At 40.1% G+C, this 18,915-nt stretch overlaps 1 protein-coding gene across 6 annotated transcripts in view; it reads left to right on the top strand.

The window, feature by feature from the left end:
- Positions 1 to 18,915, top strand: part of c27h11orf54 (chromosome 27 C11orf54 homolog) — a 22,861-nt gene extending 3,946 nt beyond the window's left edge. Inside the window, exons 2-9 of one of the 6 annotated variants that reach the window (XM_048557485.2) lie at positions 2,264 to 2,362; positions 4,578 to 4,677; positions 4,894 to 4,967; positions 6,379 to 6,480; positions 10,233 to 10,409; positions 13,364 to 13,513; positions 15,831 to 15,944; positions 18,051 to 18,915. In XM_048557485.2, the coding sequence (XP_048413442.1) occupies positions 2,297 to 2,362; positions 4,578 to 4,677; positions 4,894 to 4,967; positions 6,379 to 6,480; positions 10,233 to 10,409; positions 13,364 to 13,513; positions 15,831 to 15,944; positions 18,051 to 18,224 (957 nt within the window). In that variant the 5' untranslated portion in view covers positions 2,264 to 2,296 and the 3' untranslated portion in view covers positions 18,225 to 18,915. The other 5 variants (XM_048557486.2, XM_048557491.2, XM_048557488.2 and 2 more) reach the window with 5 other exon arrangements.

Below are 18,915 nucleotides of genomic sequence, written 5' to 3'. Positions count from 1 at the left end.
TGTCGAGGAGAATACTGAGATACAGGCTACTAGACTAGGTGGGATTGAGCTTCACAAGGAAGAGGTATTAGAAATCCTTCACAGGGTGAAGATAGATAAGTCCCCTGGGTCGGATGGGATTTATCCTCGGATCCTCTGGGAAGCCAGGGAGGAGATTGCCGAGCCTTTGGCATTGATCTTTAACTCGTCATTGTCTACAGGAATAGTGCCAGATGACTGGAGGATAGCAAATGTGGTTTCCCTGTTCAAGAAGGGGAGTAGAGACAACCCTGGTAATTATAGACCAGTGAGCCTTACCTCAGTTGTTGGTAAAGTGTTGGAAAAAGTTATAAGGGATAAGATTTATAATCATCTAGAAAAGAATAAATTGATTAGGGATAGTCAGCATGGTTTTGTGAAGGGAAGGTCATGCCTCACCAGCCTTATTGAGTTCTTTGAGAAGGTGACCAAACAGGTAGATGAGAGTAAACCAGTTGATGCGGTGTATATGGATTACAGCAAGGTGTTCGATAAGGTTCCCCAGAGTAGGCTATTGTACAAAATGCGGAGGAATGGAATTGTGGGAGATATAGCAGTTTGGATCGGAAATTGGCTTGCTGAAAGAAGACAGAGGGTGGTAGTTGATGGGAAATGTTCATCCTGGAGAGCAGTTACTAGTGGTGTACCGCAAGGGTCGGTGTTGGGTCCACTGCTGGTAGTCATTTTTATAAATGACCTGGATGAGGGCATAGAAGGATGGGTTAGTAAATTTGCAGACGACACTAAGGTCGGTGGAGTTGTCGATAGTGACGAAGGATGCTGTAGGTTGCAGAGAGACATAGATAAGCTGCAGAGCTGGGCTGAGAGGTGGCAAATGGAGTTTAATGCAGACAAGTGTGAGGTGATGCACTTTGGTAGGAGTAAGCAGAAGGCAAAGTATAGGGCTAATGGTAAGATTCTTAGTAGTGTGGATGAGCAGAGAGATCTCAGTGTCCATGTACACAGATCCTTGAAAGTTGCCACCCAGGTTGACAGGGCTGTTAAGGCGGCACACAGTGTTTTAGCTTTGATTAATAGAGGGATGGAGTTCCGGAACCAAGAGGTTATGGTGAAGCTGTACAAAACTCTGGTGCGGCCGCACTGGGAGTATTGTGTACAGTTCTGGTCACCACATTATAAGAAGGATGTGGAAGCTTTGGAAAGGGTGCAGAGGAGATTTACTAGGATGTTGCCTAGTATGGAGGGAAGGTCTTACAAGGAAAGGCTGAGGGACTTGAGGCTGTTTTCATTAGAGAGAAGAAGGTTGAGAGGTGACTTAATTGAAACATATAAGATAATCAGAGGGTTAGATAGGGTGGATAGGGAGAGACTTTTTCTTAGGATGGTGACGGCGAGCACGAGGAGGCATAGCTTTAAATTGAGGGGTGAAAGATATAGGACAGATGTCAGAGGTAGTTTCTTTACTCAGAGAGTAGTAAGGGAATGGAATGCTTTGCCTGCAACGGTGGTAGATTCGCCAACTTTAGGTACATTTAAGTCGTCATTGGATAAGCATATGGACGCACATGGAATAGTGTAGGTTAGATGGGCTTGAGATCGGTATGACAGGTCGGCACAACACTGAGGGCCGAAGGGCCTGTACTGTGCTGTAATTTTCTATGTTCTATGTTCTATGTTCTATTTACTCTGTTTCAGTCTGTAAGATACTGCCAGGTCTGTTGAGTTTTTCCAGCGCCTTTTGTTTCTACTGCTGTAATTACTCAACTGACAAATGCGTTGGTACAAGTGCAACAATGCTAAATTTGATTAAATCCATGAGTAGCAAGTCTAGTGATTAGCAAGTGGCTCAACAAGTTTACCAAATAATTATTGTAGCCAGAAAGGTTTGTGTTTGAACTACTGGAGTATGCTGTAATGGGACATAGATTAGGTAGTCATCATGCTGGCCGAGGCTGGGCACCAGTCGATTCTGCAGTGTTGCCCTATGCAGTTGGCCAGTCATTCCACACTGTATCTTAAGACAGCTACTAGCTCCTCTATTATGGCAACCTGGCACTTGAAAATTCCAGTACCCACAGAATCAGTGTTTCCAACAGGAGGAAAGAATGGGGAATTTTGTCAAGAATGAAATATAGCAAGATGATTGTTGTATATGGCAAAGGTGCTCGACAGGATCAGAATGAAATTGCTGAGTGAAAAATGAGACCATTATTTTCTGCTATACTGCAGATGAACTGGGAAAAAGATATATTGTGGTAAAATAAGTCTGTTGTTTCCCTCTCAGTGTTGCAGGATGGACTGAAGAAAAACTTTGCAAATGTTCAGGTGTGTGTGGTGGACTGCCCAGACCTCACACAGGAGCCATTCACTTTTGCTGCTGCAGGTTAAGTATAGCTCCAACTGCCAAAGATTTTAAAATCAACAACACTTCATGAAATTCTTAGGTTTAAATGCAGGATGTGCATAACAAAACACCAGTGAGCCCTTCCCTTTGTGGGGAAGGCAAGCGGCAAGAACGACACCATGTGTAAAGAGGAATATAGATAGGTTACATATGTGGGGAAAAACTTGGCAGATGGATATAATGTGAGGTAATGTATTTTGGCAGGAACAATAGAAGAACTGAATATTATTTAAAAAGTGACAGAACGGAGAGATTTGGGAGTTCTTGTCCATGAATCACAAAATGCTAACATTCAAGTTCAGCAAGAGCTAGGGAAGACAAATGGAACGTTGGGTTTTATTTCATAGCAAATGGAGTATAAAAGTAGGGAGATTTTACTAAAACTATACAAGGCAGTAGTCAAATCACAACTGGAACACTATGAACAGTTCTAGGCACCTAATCTCAGGCAAGATATACTGGCATCAAGACAGTCCAGAGAAGGTTCTTGAGCCTGATAGCAGGCGGAACTGTATTTGTGAGGAGAGGTTGAGTAAATTGGACATGTACTCTTTGGAGTGTGGAAAAATGAAAAATGATACAAGATTCTTAGAAGGCTTCACAGGATAAATGCGGATAGGTTGGTTCCCTTTTGGGAAGAGTCTAGGATGAGAGAGTGTAATCTCAGAGTAAGGGATCACATACTTAAGACACAGATGAGGAGGAATTACCTCTCTCAGACTGCTGTGATTCTGTGGACTTCTTTACCACGGGGTCTTGTTGAGACTGGGTCATGAAGTATATTCAAGGCTGACATAGACAGATTTTTAATCTATCAGGGAATCTGGGGTAATGGGGAAGGAAAGGAAAGTGTTATCAGAAAGGATTATCAGATCGGCTATGATCTCATGAATAGTGCACCCAACTCTATGGGCTGATTGGTGATAATGGGAACTGCAGCTGCTGGAGAATCCAAGATAACAAAGTGTGGAGCTGGATGAACACGGCAGGCCAAGCAGCATCTCAGGAGCACAAAAGCTGACGTTTCAGGCCTAGACCCTTTCTAGGCCCGAAATGTCGGCTTTTGTGCTCCTGAGATGCTGCTTGGCCTGCTGTGTTCATCCAACTCCACACTTTGTTATCTATGGGCTGATTGGCCTATTTCTGCTCCTCCAATTTATGGTTTTCTCATGAGATTAAAAAGAAACAGTTGTGAATGTTTGAATATTGTGTTACTAGGATTTTAAATTTAACTGTATGAATTCTGTGAAGAATTAGAGGCCAAAATACAGAAAAAATGGATGCAATAAAACAAAATAGTAGATACCAATTTCTCTATTTTAATAGTTGTCAATTTGTTTGCAATGAATAGATGATGAGATTTTGTTAAAATAATGAACAGAAGAATTTAACCAGAATGCGGTTAGCAATTTGTTCTAAGTTGTGCATGTAAGGATTGTATGTGATCGCCATGACAATCACGTTTTATTTTAATTTGCAACAAGCAATAAAATTGTCAGAATTCCTGCCTATAGAAATGCATTTGCAAAAACAGAAAAAATATTAAATATTTTTCCTAATTCTATCCTATTTCCTTTCTACATTTAATAATTGTTCATAGAACGGGGTTTGTAAAATATTACAATTTGGGGCTAGTTCCAGAGTTAATGTTAAGGTACATACTTGTCAGTCTGCCTTGAGGCCTGGTTGATTAGTCCTGGAAGGGACTGGTCTTGCTTGATTTTGATCCATCAAACACTGTCTTACTCTACAGGGTAGGGATGAGCAAACATGTCAACCAGGTTTACAATTTCATTTTTGTTCTGCTAGCTGAGAATCCAAAGATGTGCAGTTTAGGTGGATTGGCCATGCTAAATTGTCCTTCGTGACCAGGTATGTGCAGGTTAGGTGGATTAGCAATGGTGAATTCAGGCTTACAGGGATAGGGTAGAGGGGTGGGTCTGGGTGGGATGCTCTTTAAAGGATTGGTTCCATACTCTTGAGATTCTATGGATTGTTGTCTTAACATGCACCTACTTTGTGTCTGTTGCTTTTTAGCTAAAATGGCATTGCGTTGATGATCTTTCTCAAATAAGTACACTGCTGACTCAGTTAATGAAAGAACTTTGAATCACATGCACTTTGCACTGTTGTTTAGTTTGAAAACTGGCTAGCTGTTCCAGTATATGTTAATCATTGCACTTTATGCACACAGGTACATTTTAAACACTATTGCTTTGAAGTCCCTGAAAGGATTGGTGTTATTCATGGAGTCGGAGGTGTAGTATATTCCAGTGTCAAGGACCGGGTAAATGGTGAGGGAGAAAATCACTTTGTACGTTCCTTCAGCAGTTCAGTTCATTCAGGGTTTCCAAGCAAAGTATGATAAATTGCATTTGTCACTGCACTAAGTCATTTGTTTTGCTTTTCATCAGATTTGAAATTAGTATTTCATTTACATTAATGGTTACTTTACCTATTGAACTTTTACAGTTAATCTTTACTGCAGTGTGTCCCTTTTCTTTAAATAGGGATATGTGGGAAACCTCGCATAGCAGATGTGGGAGGAGTTCCTTATCTTCTACCACTTCCACAAACTGAAAAGGTGAATTTCCTTTTGAGCAGTCTTGTTGAGGTTTGACGTAGAGTCATAGAGTCACTGGTAACTGACATAAACACCGACTGATACTGTCCTCATAATTGCCACAGGCTAAGGATATGTGGAAGCTTGTGTGTAGTTCCTTCAAGTATGAGTGTTTCAATTCAAAAATAATCAACAGCACAGGCAAAAGACTAGTTTATTACGCAATTGGTTCCAAAAGTTGTTCAAGTAGAAAGCAATAAAGTTATCAAAATAAAATACAGTTGCAAAGATTTAAAGTAGGAATAAAATCTGTGTACGAGGATGGAAATGACATAAGCCTCTACTGTTATTGCAGGCCAAGTTATGTTTAATGGAGGTGACCGGAGTCTCGCTCGGTGGCTGGAGAACTGGTCAGAGCACCATGTTGCCTTTTTTTTCAAAAGATTCATTTGCATTGTGCTGTTCAGGCATTTAACTGGGCAGTGGCAGGATCATGACCAGCCAGGGGTTAGCAGCTTTGCATTGGTTAGCAGCACTGCTGGGGAATGTGATGGCTAACGGCAGTACTGCACCCATCTGAGGATCCAGTGTCAGTTGAGCAGAAGCTAGGGCGAGAGCAGATCAGTGGCAAGGAATATGGATGGTGGGTGGGGACAGTGATGTGGTGAGGGCGTTGGTATGACCCCCACTAGAGCACAACCTCCCTGATATTGGATTCCTTTATCAGTAATGTGCACCCTCTGCTCTTCTCCGCTTGTCCACCCTCCATTAACTCCGTTTTTCACTGCACAGATGCTTTCAGACCTGCCGAGTTCCTCCAGCAGTTTCTGCTTTTGTTTCAGCCTCCAGCACCCAGAGCTGTTATGTTTGGTTTAATATAACACTTATTAACACAACGTCAGCAGTAAATTTTTAAGTGACCTCCACGTACTCAATGTTAACCAGACAGTTTACTCCAGCTACACTCTATGCTGACTTTTGAAATGTGTCGGTTTTGAGAAAGAAAAATCAGAATACATTAATTTGATTCATGTTTTTGTGCAGTAAAAAGAGGATACAGGAAAACCATCTGAATTGATTGTGAAGCACTTTGGACTAATAGCCGTGTTGCTGTAGCTAGTAATTAAACCTTTATGTATTAGATTCAACAACTCTTTCATTCCTACTTCTCACCCCAACTTTCTGTACGTTAGTTCAACCTGTTTAAAATGAGAGGAGATCAATCAAAAATGGTCCCAATTTCAGATAAGGCCAGTTCTTATATTGCATAATTTGAGATAATATTCTTGAGATAATCTTAAGGACCATGAAGCATTGTTTCACAGGGAATAATGTTCCTGATTTTATACAACATGTTTCTCCTGACAGCAAATATGCAATGAGAGGGTTATTTAACATAAAGGGTTATGTACATTTTTATTTCCCGTTACAGATCTATAACCTCAATGTTGTTGCTAAGGAAGTGGAACTGTCCGGTGGTTTCATCCTTGGAGCAGGAGCAGCATCATTTAAAGCTATGGGTGTGATTGCAGAGGTACAAATTATAGGTGTTTCTTACAAGAGTGATAGCCATTTTTAGGTGACCATGGCAAATACTTCAACATAATTTAATTCCATATTATGTATGAAAATGGCATCTTGAAGTCCAAAACAAAAATCGTAAATTTAAAGAAAGGCAGTTAGGTAGGTACAAGGGTAGTGTTGTTTGAGGTCAGTTGACTAAAAACCTAAAATAAACCAGGGGAAACATTTAAGATTTTGAATGAAAATACGAGGAAAGCCAAATAGAAATAAAAAAACCAAAGGGGAGCCAGTAAAATGTCATGCAAAATGTGAATCTGCATACTGAGGGCTACATGAGCATCCATGGAAGATTAATTAGCAGACCCGAAGCAGACAGTAGGAATAAATGAGGCATTTTTGAGTTGGTAGGCTATAACTATTGGAGTGTTGCAAAGGTCAGTCGCAACTATTTACCATCTATTTGAAGGCTGGGCTGATGAGGCTGAGAGTCATGAGTCTGTGGCTGGAATACAAAGCTGGGTGGGAGTGTAAGTTTTGAAAAAGACCTGAAGAATCTGCAAACAGTTATAGGCAGGTTAAGTGAGCAGGAAGTAAGGTGGCACATAGAATTTAATGTAAGGAAGTGAGGTCATTCACTGTGGTTAAAAGAATAGAAAAGGAGCAGTATTAGGCCATTCAGCCCATCAAGTCTGCTCTGCTGTTTGATCACGGCTGATATGTTTCTCAGTCCCATTCTCCTGCCTTCTCCCCGTAACCCTTAATAATTGAGAACCTATTCTCTGTCCTAAATATGCTCAATAACTTGGCTCCACAACCTTCTGCGGCTTTGACTCCCACAGATTGACCACTCTCTGACTGAAGAAATTCCTCCTCATTTCAGTTCTAAAGGATTGTCCGTCCAGTCTGAGACTGTGTCCCTGGGTCCTGGTCTCTCCTGTTAGTGAAAACATCATCTCCAGGCCTCTCGGTATTCTCTGAGTTTCAATCAGATTTTTGAAGCCGTTTCCAGTTTAGAAAATAGTCTACATCTCTATTCCTTCTGCCAAAGTGCAAAACCTCACACTTTCCCATGTTGCATTCCAATCACCACTTTACCCTCTTTCCTAGCCTGTCTTTCTGCAGCCTCCTCGATTCTTCAACACCACATGTTCCTCCATCAATCTTTGTCTCATCTGCAAACGTAGCAATTGTGCCCTCAGTTCCTTCATCTAGATTCTTAATGTAAAATATGAATAGTTGTGGTCCCAACACTGAACGCTGCGGAACTCTCCTAATCACTGGCTGACATCCTGAAAAAGACCCTTTTATCCCCACTCTCTGCCTTCTGCCAGTCAGCCCATCCCTTTTCCAAGTTAGTAACTTGTCCCTAACGTCAGAGGCTCTTAGCTTATTTAATATCCTGTGTGGTACCCTGTCAAAGATCTTCTGGAAGTCCAAGTTGAACATGTCCTCTGGCTCTCCTTTGTCTAACTTGTTTGTTACCACCTCAAAGAATTAATAGCATAAATCTTTTAAATGTTGATATTCGGAGAGATTTAAGTACTGATACAGGAAACACAGAAGGTTATAATGCATTGTCAACCACTGAAGTTGCAAAAGGGAGGTTCATTAAGAAAAATGTTGCTGTACAATTATGGTGTAAGATGTGAGATTTATATATTCTAATACAATTTATTTTGGATTTTGATTTTGATTTAGTGGCATGGCGGTTTTGGCTGTGTCTGTGAAGGAGTTTAATGATTAATTTTTCAGGTTATCTAGAGTCAGTTTTTTTAGAAACGTGTGACAGAGGCATTTCTAGGGATGATAATGTGAATTTTTTCACATTGGAAGAGTTTAATGATGGAGTGGAGTAAATATTGAGGAGCATTAGTTTGCTTTCTATTTAGAAGGATCAGGATTGTTTTTTGTTTAGGTTGGGGGAAACGGCTAAAGCTTTGAAAGCTTTTGTTATCCAGTTAATTAAGGTCCTGGTTGAAGTTAGATGCATGAATCAGTTTCTCCTGAAGGACGGAGATGGTAAAGAATTGTTAGGAAATAGGTTACCTCAGTGTAAGGATTTATCTTTGTAAGCTCCAGACCAGAAATGTTTGGTTAAAATCAATGTTGTCTGTAAGCTTCTTGACAGTATAGTACACGCTGAGTGGCATGCGAATACTGCTGTGCATGGCCCTCAGTATTCTGTGTGGAGGGAAAAAAATATATTCTGCAGGGAACATTGGTTTGAAGGGTGAAGAGGTTATTCGAAGTTGACAAATTCTAAGCTCAGTTATTTAACTGATCAAAGAAGAAGCTACTGAATTCTCAAGACTTAGTGAAATGAAAGAAACAGTTAACTCAAACCTAATGATGTAATAGAGAAATAACCTCACATATTTCAGGACTGTAAAGTGATGATAATGAGATAGATGGGATTATATTTCAGCGTGTGCTTTAAAATAGCTATATGTAAGTAGCTTGTTTTATTCTACTTTCTGTTGTCTTTTACATAATAAAGTTCTATCTTATTGTTAAAACCAGATTTGCAGCATTGTGTGCTTGTGTTTCATTGAACGACCACCTCGTGAAATTAAATAGAAGATCTACCTAACTGGACTTCAGTTTTGGATCTGACCTGCTCAGTAAAAACATCTGCTGGGATCATATCACCAATGTAGGCGACCTTACAGAGACCATATCTGAAGTATTATATGGTGTTTAGGCTCCACGTTCAAGGAAGAATACACTTGCTTTGGAGATGGTACAATGGAGATTTGTTTGATGCTTGAAATGAGAGGGTTGTCCATTGAGAAGAGCTGGAGTAAATTGAGCTTGTACTCTGGAGTTTAGAGGAATGAGATATAGTGTCAGTGAGAAATGAAGGATTCCCAGGGGGCTTTACAGGGTAGAAACTGAGTGGTTCTTTCTTCTGGCTGGGTAACCTGGTATTTGGGGACACAATCTCTGGGATTGACCATCTAGAGCTGAGATGTGAAGTGGTTTCTTCACTTAACAGTGTTGTGAATCTTTGGCATTTGTTATCCAAGAGAGTTTGGATGCTCCATCATTGAATATATTCAAGATTGGGATAGATTTTAATCTCTGAGTAGCAAGCTGTATCAGCAGTGTGCAGGACAGTGGAGTTGAGGCAGAAGATCAGTCATCCTCATATTGAATGGCGGAGCAAGCTCAAGGAGCCATAAAATCTACTCCTATTCCTTCTATTCTTTAGAAAATAATGCATTATATTACACAATTAAGTTTAGGCTTCAAATTATTTTAGAAATTTAGTTGAATGTAATGTTACCATGATTTGGCAGGTAATTACTCCACCTGATGTGGTACTGAACCTTAAGTAACAAGCAGGTCCCAATTTGTTCCTTGAGTTATTTGGAATAACCAGCAGTCTTTTTTTGTTAGTAAACATTGTCTGCTCGCGTTTCCAATTTATGTAGCCAACCAAATGTATTCTGATGCCTTGCAAAAAAAAAATCCAATTTGGGAATTATTAAAACTTTTAGATGACTAGAATGTAGTCAGCTTCATATAAGAGGAGACTCGTATATTTTGAACATCAATTGAGGACTTGAGTCGCATGTGTGATATTGAGGAAGGAGTGGGCCCTATAAGTGGCTTCTACTGAACGCTAATGATTTTTAAAAAATGTTTCCATTGTGGGTGTTTCAGCTAATACTTAGAACAGCACTGTATTTGTACTATAAATCTCCTGATGTGATGTGTAAGATAATATGTTCACTGATTTTGTGGTTTGTTTTACTTTAGCTTATGCCTAATGTCTCAACCAAAGGAAATGGTAAACCTGAGGTGAATCACAGCTATAGTGCCAAAATAGACCCTGCTACAGGTGGGTGTGTTCTTGAGAAATATGGCGAAACGTACAAGACCTGTGATTTTGCACTGCTAGCAAACTTGTTCATCAGTGAAGGAAAGCCAGGAAAGGTGAATAGAATTTGCTTGATATATTGAATAAATGCTGCTACTGTTATTGTAAGTTATATTCCAGTCTGTTTGTGCCTTTTATGCGGTCAAGACATTTTGTTAAATATTTGTCAAATGCGGATGCAGTTTTTCCAAATGTAAATGATGATCCACAAAGTTGCCTTTCGCTGATCCAGATGATGGTTTAGTGGTAAGAGGAATGTGGCAACATATTTACACAATGCCTGTTATTGTGAGGAAAAAGTCCCAAGGCACTTCATAGATTGGTGCTAAGTTGGGGTTAAGGTTAGAGTTGGTGCTAAGTCAGAAGGGTGATTTGGGAAGAGGTAAACAAAACCTCATTCAGAGAGAAATATGTTTAGCTGGGGAGTTCCAAGATGTATATGTATATAATTGAGGCAGCTGAGTGTTTATGCCACTACTGGATGGGGTAAAGGGATGGAAGATGATGCGTGGTAGGTAACAGTTGGTGGGACTATTCACTTGGAAGGGATATATGTCTGGCAGAGATTGCAAAAAATAAATTGTAAAGAATAACCAAATTAGATTCAGACAGAATACTAACAATTCCAAATGTAACGTGTTAGAAGATCAGAACTCAATACAATCCAGCGTGTCATAGGCCAATGGCACTGGGTGTGGATCAAATTGCATGGTGCAGAGATTTTGATAAATTGGAATTTATACAAGATAGGAAAACAGAAAGCATTGCCGAAAGGAGAGCTGAAAGAACTCTTCAAATGCCAGCATCCCATCACCAGTCATCCTTTATTTACAAATGCATTCATTTGATAGTAGCACCACCTCTCGCTGAGTCAGGCATTCAGGGCTCAATATCACTGACATTCACTGTTTTATGTCATCCAGGGCTCCCTGATTGGACCAGATTAACAGCCCCTATCAGGAAACTCCTATTTTCTGTCTGGCTGACCTTGTTTCAATCACTGGGGTAGCTCTGGTTTTTACTTAATCTGGTGGAGTTAGAAGTTAGCCTTGATATTGTAGTTAGGACAAGGGGTAAAATGCTCAGCTCGGAATCCAAAAACATGACCAGATAATATATAGTGCTAATTAAACGGATCAATAGGAATGCAAAGTGGCAGAGATTTAGAATGATGCTTTTATTGTTTAGCTGAAGAATATGCAAGTGAAAACAATAACAACTTTCAATGTTACTTAAGATAGCCTTGCATTTATATAGTGCCTTATCATTAAAATCTCTGATGGAATAAGGTAATATTTACTGTTTTTATTTTGGAAATTTTCCATTTGCTTGATGGGACACAAAAATGGCTGAGCATTATTTAGAAATGCAGTACGTTAGTGCCTGTTACTTCTGGATAGAACATAGAACATAGAACAGTACAGCACAGAACAGGCCCTTCAGCCCACAATGTTGTGCCGACCATTGATCCTCATGTATGCACCCTCAAATTTCTGTGACCATATGCATGTCCAGCAGTCTCTTAAATGACCCCAATGACCTTGCTTCCACAACTGCTGCTGGCAACGCATTCCATGTTCTCACAACTCTCTGCGTAAAGAACCTGCCTTTGACATCCCCTCTATACTTTCCACCAACCAGCTTAAAGTTAGAAACTTTTGTAGCTTTCCTGTGATCTGATAAATAACCAATACCAAGCTTTACAACCTACCAAATTTTCATTCCTGAAGTCTAATTGGTGGAAATGAAGCAGCCTGAGTTGTCGTTTGTCATGTCTCCCACCATGTGATCTGTGAAGGTTTAAACAAAGAGTGTAAATGCGTTTTGAAGAATGTGTTCCAAAGAAGGTTCACCCAACCCAAAATGTTAACTTTGCTTTGTCTCCAAAGATACTGCCAGACCTCCTGAGAATAACCAGCAATTCTGCTTTTGTTTCAGGTTTCTGGCATTCACAGTTCTTTTGTTTGTTTAGTGTAAATGCATTTGCTTTACAGGTTGTCTGCAAGTTAGGACATAGGATTGAGGTGATTGTTTGTGGAAGGTCTGGGGATCCAGACAGCTGACAGGGAATAGCATGTTTGAAAGGGCATCAATCCAATCCTAGCTGCTGACTCCTTACTGTTGAATGTTTGTGGCTATGGAAATATTCTGAAGAAGGGTCCAGACCCGAAATGTCAGCATTCCCGCTCCCCTGATGTTGCCTGGCCTGCTGTGTTCATCCAGCTCGACACCTTGTTACCTCAGTGAAGTTACTTTTTACCGCAAGAATCACTGATTAACTAATTTCTGCCACAGAATTTTTCATTACTTCTCCGGCCTGTACATTGCACTGGACAGTTAATAGGTAACATGTTATGCTTTCTATATAATAGACAACAGAAAATACTGAAATACTCAGCAGGTCTGGGGGCATTCTCTTGAGAACATTAAACTTTCACGTCCAAGAGGCGTTGACAAGAATGGTGCTGCTGTTGGCAGGTGTGTTGACCTCTGTCCAATAATTCACCATTTCATTGACCGTTTGCTGTACCTTTCCAGTCTATGATTCCACTACCAAGCATTGGGCAGTTGTTTAAAAAGGTGTCATTTGTGATGAAAGATCACAGAACTGTAACATTAAACTGTTTCCTCAGTTGTTGTCAGCTCTGCCGATGATTTCCAACGTCTGTTTTTGTTTTAGAGTTACATCTTCCAAGGTATTTTAATTTTTGAATTGTGTTTTCAAATATATTTTAATTCTCTTTCCATATTTTGCAACATGTTTATAAGCCTAGTTTTTTTTTCCCTTTTTTTGGTGGTCAGTTTGGTATATCAGTTTCGTTTTGGATGAAAATATACAGTGTGATATTTAAAAAAAAATAGATTTATGCATTTGAGGCAAATATTGTATAGTGAAATTTCAGTGCTCCTATTTAAAATACATTCCTGGATTCATCATAAAATGTGTACACCGATTCTTTTGTTGGTTTTTAACATGCGTTGTAAACAAATAAATATTGGCATAAAACAGGTTGTTCAAGTAAGAAGCAGCAGAAGAACTGGACAGAGTAACTTTGTGAGCTGTATGAGGGACACCCTTGAACAGCATTATGGAGATAAGCCTGTAGGAATGGGAGGGACTTTCCTCATTCAAACAGGCAAAGCTAAACTTCATGTTATGGTGAGTTTTCTACTTAATACAGCAAACGTGTGTAAGGGTTTAGGTGGAGAAGCGAATGTATAGATATGAATACGGCAGTAACATTGAAATTCTGGTTTCCCTTTCAAAATGTTAGTTTGGTGTGAGAGCTCTTAATGGAAATTTGGGTACATGCTGCTGATAGAAGGACATCTACCCTTGTAGGTATGGTGAGCAAGATTTCTGAGTTGCCTAGGTAAACTGAGGGTTTATTAGAGGTTTGATTTCAGAGTAGCTTTCATCAGACTTTCATCATGCTCTGGTTAATCGAAAATTATGCCATTGGAAAGAAAGTTTAACGTTGGAACTCCTTTTATTGTTGGGGGGAGTCTTTCACCCCTTGCATTTTTGATTAAGTCGTGATTCATTTGCATGATTTTTCAAGAAAGATGTTTCTCACTAATACATGGTAGTAAAGTTTTCTTGTTTATATTTATCATTTAGCCCAACACAATGGCATTTAGGTTTAGCTGTCTCTTACTCCATGATGCGCAACTATCTGATATGCAGATACTTACACAGTTTCTGATGACTAAAAGGAATACAAATTCTTCCTCTATAAGAACACAACTTTATTTATTGATCGGAGAGGGATTTGGTGTGAGTGTGCAGCTGGGTTGGATGCTCTTCAGAGTCGGTGTGATCTTGTTGGGCTGAATGGCCTGTTTCCACTCTGTGGGGATTCTATAATTTAAAAACAATGGTGTTCATCTCTCCAAGTATGTGCTGGGATACTGCTCAAGTTTATCTCTCTAAATTCATGCAATTTACCAGAGCTGCTTTCCGCTGGCTGCCCACCTTCCTGTTGGAGCAGTGCTCTACCTGCAGCTGAGTAACTGGGCTACTCCTCCAATGTATCCTGGTTCATCATCCCCACCACCTACAGTCATGGGGAATTGGCCAGATTTGGACCTGGAATTTCTGGATCCGTTGCAGGATTTGATATAGTTCTGCATTTCCGTCAGCATATGTGTCATCTTGGAACCACCTTGACACCAAAGCTAAGCTGAAAACTCTCCAGAGTACAGTACACATGGGTCTTGCTCAGTTATTAGGTCCGTACTACAGTCCCTGTTTCCATCTGGGTCTGAAGGTAGCTGATAGTAATTTCTTTTATTTTTGTTGCTTCCTATTTCAGTTTCAGCTGCCTTAACACCATTGAGCTGCTATTTCAGATCGTAAAGCAGAAACCATACTTGAGGGGGATCGTTAGTAGAATGAGGATTTCAATCACTGTAATAGCTAGATGGACCACTTTGTTAATAACTTTGGATACATGAAGTATAAATGCCCAGTTCTTCACCTCCCCACTTCTCAAACATTTTTTTTTCTTTTGTACTCATACATGATGTCATAGAATCCCTACAGTATAGAAGCAGGCCATTTGGCCCACCGAGTTACACCAACCCTCCAAATGAGCATCCCACCCAGAGCCATCCCCCTACCCTATCCCTGTAAACCTGCATTTACAATGGATAACCCTCATAATATACACATCCCTGGACATTACGTGGCAATTTAACAGGGCTAATCCACCTTATGTGCACGGAAACTGGAGCACCTGGAGGAAATCTGCACAGGTGTGGGGAGAATTTGCAAACTCGACACAGTCTCTCGATTGTGGAATTGAATTGAAGCCCCTGGTGCTGAGAGGTAGCAGGGCTAATCACTGAGCCCTGTGCCGCCCCTGTCTGTATTGGATTAGTGGAGAATGTGCTAAATTCTTATCGGGGTATCTTCAGGGTGTATAGAGTTTATATCCTTTAAGGCACCCAGTCAGGAGATGTCAGTGACCTCTGCCAAGAGATCACCACATCAACAAGAATTTTCAGAGTGCCTCCAAGCAGCCCTAAAGATGCAGTGATTACATGGCCAGACATTGCTGAGAAAAACAAAATTTGTCACCAATGAACTTATGGTTTCAGTGAAAGGTTGAATTCCTTCTAGCCAGCTAGCCCTAATCCCACAGGGTTGGGTGTGTCAGGTTCAGAGGGATTACCAATAATGGTTGTTCTCTGATCACAAATTAGAGTACAGTAGTTACTAGGGACTGTGTGATATTCCAGGATCTGCCCTGAATTATTCCTGAACGTGGACTTCCTGGAATTGGAAGATATCATTATGGTGTAGAAGTACTGTTTCTAGATCTTGAACAAACAGGGAGAGGAGCTTTGAAGGAAAATATTTTGTTTTCTTAACCAATAACACCAGACACCACTTTTTTTTTGTTTTAGTTGATATCTATTGCCATCATTGATATTTCTTTGATTTTAAAGTTGTTCAGTTTCTTTTGTTTTAGCCAGAGTTTTCTGCCTGTCCTTTGAACAGCAACGAGGCTGTAAACAACTGGCTGAAGTTCTTTGACATGAGTGCTCCTCTCGTCTGCCAGTCAGTATTTGTGTCCTGCGATCTGGTAAGTATTAAAATCTGGACCAACTTTTACTTATTCAGGAGCTTTTTAAAAGACAAGATTAAATTAGATATTTAACAAGAAGTTACATTTGTATCGGATTGATAACGCCAAAAATATCTTTCTTTAAATGTTTGTTTGTTTAATTTGATGTATCCTTTAATAAACAAAGAGTGAGCTTTCTACACTTAGCTGTGGGACAGCCTTCTTTACCACAATGCATGTCTGGAAACTGCAGGCAGTTTGGTAAAATGAATATTTGCTATGATGAGTCTTCCTTCTGTTTTTAAAAAAAAGAGTATCTCTTGCACCCGGTGACACAGATGGTCCATTACACTCCCCCCCCCCGAGGTGTTTGTCGGAGGTCTGTCAAGGTTGACGATGATTCTCAAGGTTTTACAGAGATTTTTTTCCTTTTTGGGGGTCACATTGAGTTTGGACAGGGGGGTATTTGACAGGGGAATGTTCTCATTAAATGTACAGACAGCAGAAACCCATGAACGTGACGGGAGATCTCACACACGCACACGCACATGCAAGCAGCCTGATCTGTGAAGCTGGCTCCCTTTCCAATCAGTGTTTACAGCGCATAGGAAGAGTCTCAGTAAAATCAGGGAGATATTTCTTCACACAAATCAACCTCCAAAGAACTTATTTCAAAGTTTTACATTTGATTTGAAATGTTTTTGTCAATCATTGTAGCAGGAATTGAAAGGTTTGTTGATTTCACTGAGCTGATGCACAAGAGTTTGACACTGCCCTGAAAGCTGATAACAAGAAGTAATGAGAGTGGATGCAAAGATGGTCATCACAATGACGCTTGCACGTGTGCAGATGGGCCTGATGACATCATCTACTGGCGACAGATGCCCCTAAACCAGAATGAATCTGTGCATGTGCAGCTGATATCATGACAACCCCCCATATGTAATTTTTAAAAAATTCATACATAAGATGGGCCAGTATTTATTGCACATCTTAGTTTGCCCATGAGAGACAGCGGTGAGCTGCCTTCTCAAACTGCTGCTGTAAGTAGACCCACAAGGCTGATAGGGAAGGAGTTTGAAGGTTCTGACCCAGCAATAGTGAAAGAACAAGAACATATTTCCAAGTCTGGATGGTGATAACGTCACAATGGCAGTGGAGGTGTAGATGGCCAAAGCTCCAGGAGTATCTGGGAACAGGCCTGGAGTGGGGGCCGAGGTCACAAAGTAGCGCTGACAATTCAGCCACATGGCCCTGCATGGTGGGCGGAAGAGAGATTGCAATCTGAGCTAAATTTGGACATTGGCAGTATTGACAACACTGGGCACATTTTCCCCTGTTTCACTGCAAGTTCCAGGACCAACTCAACAGACTGTTTCTGCAGCTACATTAATCACTCACCAGGAGGAGTTCCTGTGCCTTTATGGTTCTTGGTCCACCTAGAGGTGGTGTCCCTACAACAAATGGTGGGATAACATCCTTGTTTCCGCAAATTGCTTCTCCACTGTCGAGCAATGTTTGTGCCTACGCACTGTCAGTGTGCCACCTAATGATGTTCACAATAACCTCAGCTTTTTGCTAACATACTAATTGCAAAGGAAACTTGAACTTTTGTGTTGTAGTAACGTTTTGTGCAGAATTAATTGGATAACCTGATTATTTGCCAAATAAACAATAGTGCAAAAGTTGAATGCGAAAGTGCTTATGCAACCATAATGCACCTAAATTTGTTTTTACACTCAAATATTTGAATTATATTTTGATCTTTCAACTTGAGATCCGTTTTATAGTGTATTAATCCATGGGTTTTCTGGCACCCTTTCAGTTATTTGAGTGTATATTTTTAGAGATTAGAAACCTCAACTATCAAATCAGTGTTTAAGTACTTCATTACTGTTTCAGTACATGTTGCTGTTTTTGTTACACTTCTTAGGGTTGATAAAAATGAAAATGTGTTGCCATTTCTCTCATGGCTTTAAACAAAGATGATTTGTAAAATTTTAGTGTTGATTTTTCAATTTCCTAGTAGCAAGATACAGATATGACCTATCAAAGTGTTTACTGGGATTCACAGCATTGGCCCTGTTTTTAAAATGAATCTATTGACCTGTTTTCTTTCACAAGGGATTTGACCTACGATTGGAGCACACCCATTGCTTCAGCCATCATGGAGAAGGTGGACACTATCACTACGATACTACTCCAGACAATGTGGAATACCTGGGCTACTTTGTACCAGCAGAACACCTTTATCGCATTGATCGTCCTGAGAACACTCTCAAAATAGGACGTGATTAGTCGCACATAATCACAGGTATTTGTGAAATTCATGCATCCCTTAAAGGACTGATAATATCAGGACTGCATCATACCAGATGACTGTTCTTTCTACTTTACCACGAACAGTAGAGACATCGAAACTCAATGGTTGATGGACAACTCTGAAATCAATCTCAATGACCTTTGGTTGTATTGTGATGGCTCTTCATTCCAAACATAAAGACTGGCTGCCTCAAATTCTTAGGAGGTGGAAAGCCAAAACGGAGGACGTTACTTGTACAAAATACCATCATATTTGGAAAATGACTATGATTGGGCCACATGTGTAATACATCAGTGTTTCTTAAATTGTTCAAAAATGATGGCTGATTGTACTCTGAAGCTAGCGTACATCCATGCAGCCAGAGTTTTAAACAGCTGTACCATGAATGCGAGTGAAGGGCTCTCCACCACTGAGACAATTCAACTTCAAGAAGTCTTGTAGCTTACTGAGAACCTCCTGCTTTTACAAGACCTCTCGTCTAGTTAAATCATCCATTCATGTCGGAGATTGCAGACCTGCTAAGAAAGATGAGAAATAATTCCGGATGAAATTGTATTTTTGTTTTCTTCGTTGTATAATCTTTGTATAAGTGCATGAGATGGCACAATTTAAACCTATGAGGCACGTGTGTGATAATAAATAATCTTCATTTTTAAATTCACAAAA

Source organism: Stegostoma tigrinum, chromosome 27 (assembly GCF_030684315.1).
Source record: "Stegostoma tigrinum isolate sSteTig4 chromosome 27, sSteTig4.hap1, whole genome shotgun sequence".
Classification (NCBI taxonomy): domain Eukaryota; kingdom Metazoa; phylum Chordata; class Chondrichthyes; order Orectolobiformes; family Stegostomatidae; genus Stegostoma; species Stegostoma tigrinum.
Note: the sequence above shows the minus strand (reverse complement) of the source record. Positions and strands in the feature narration are given on the sequence as shown.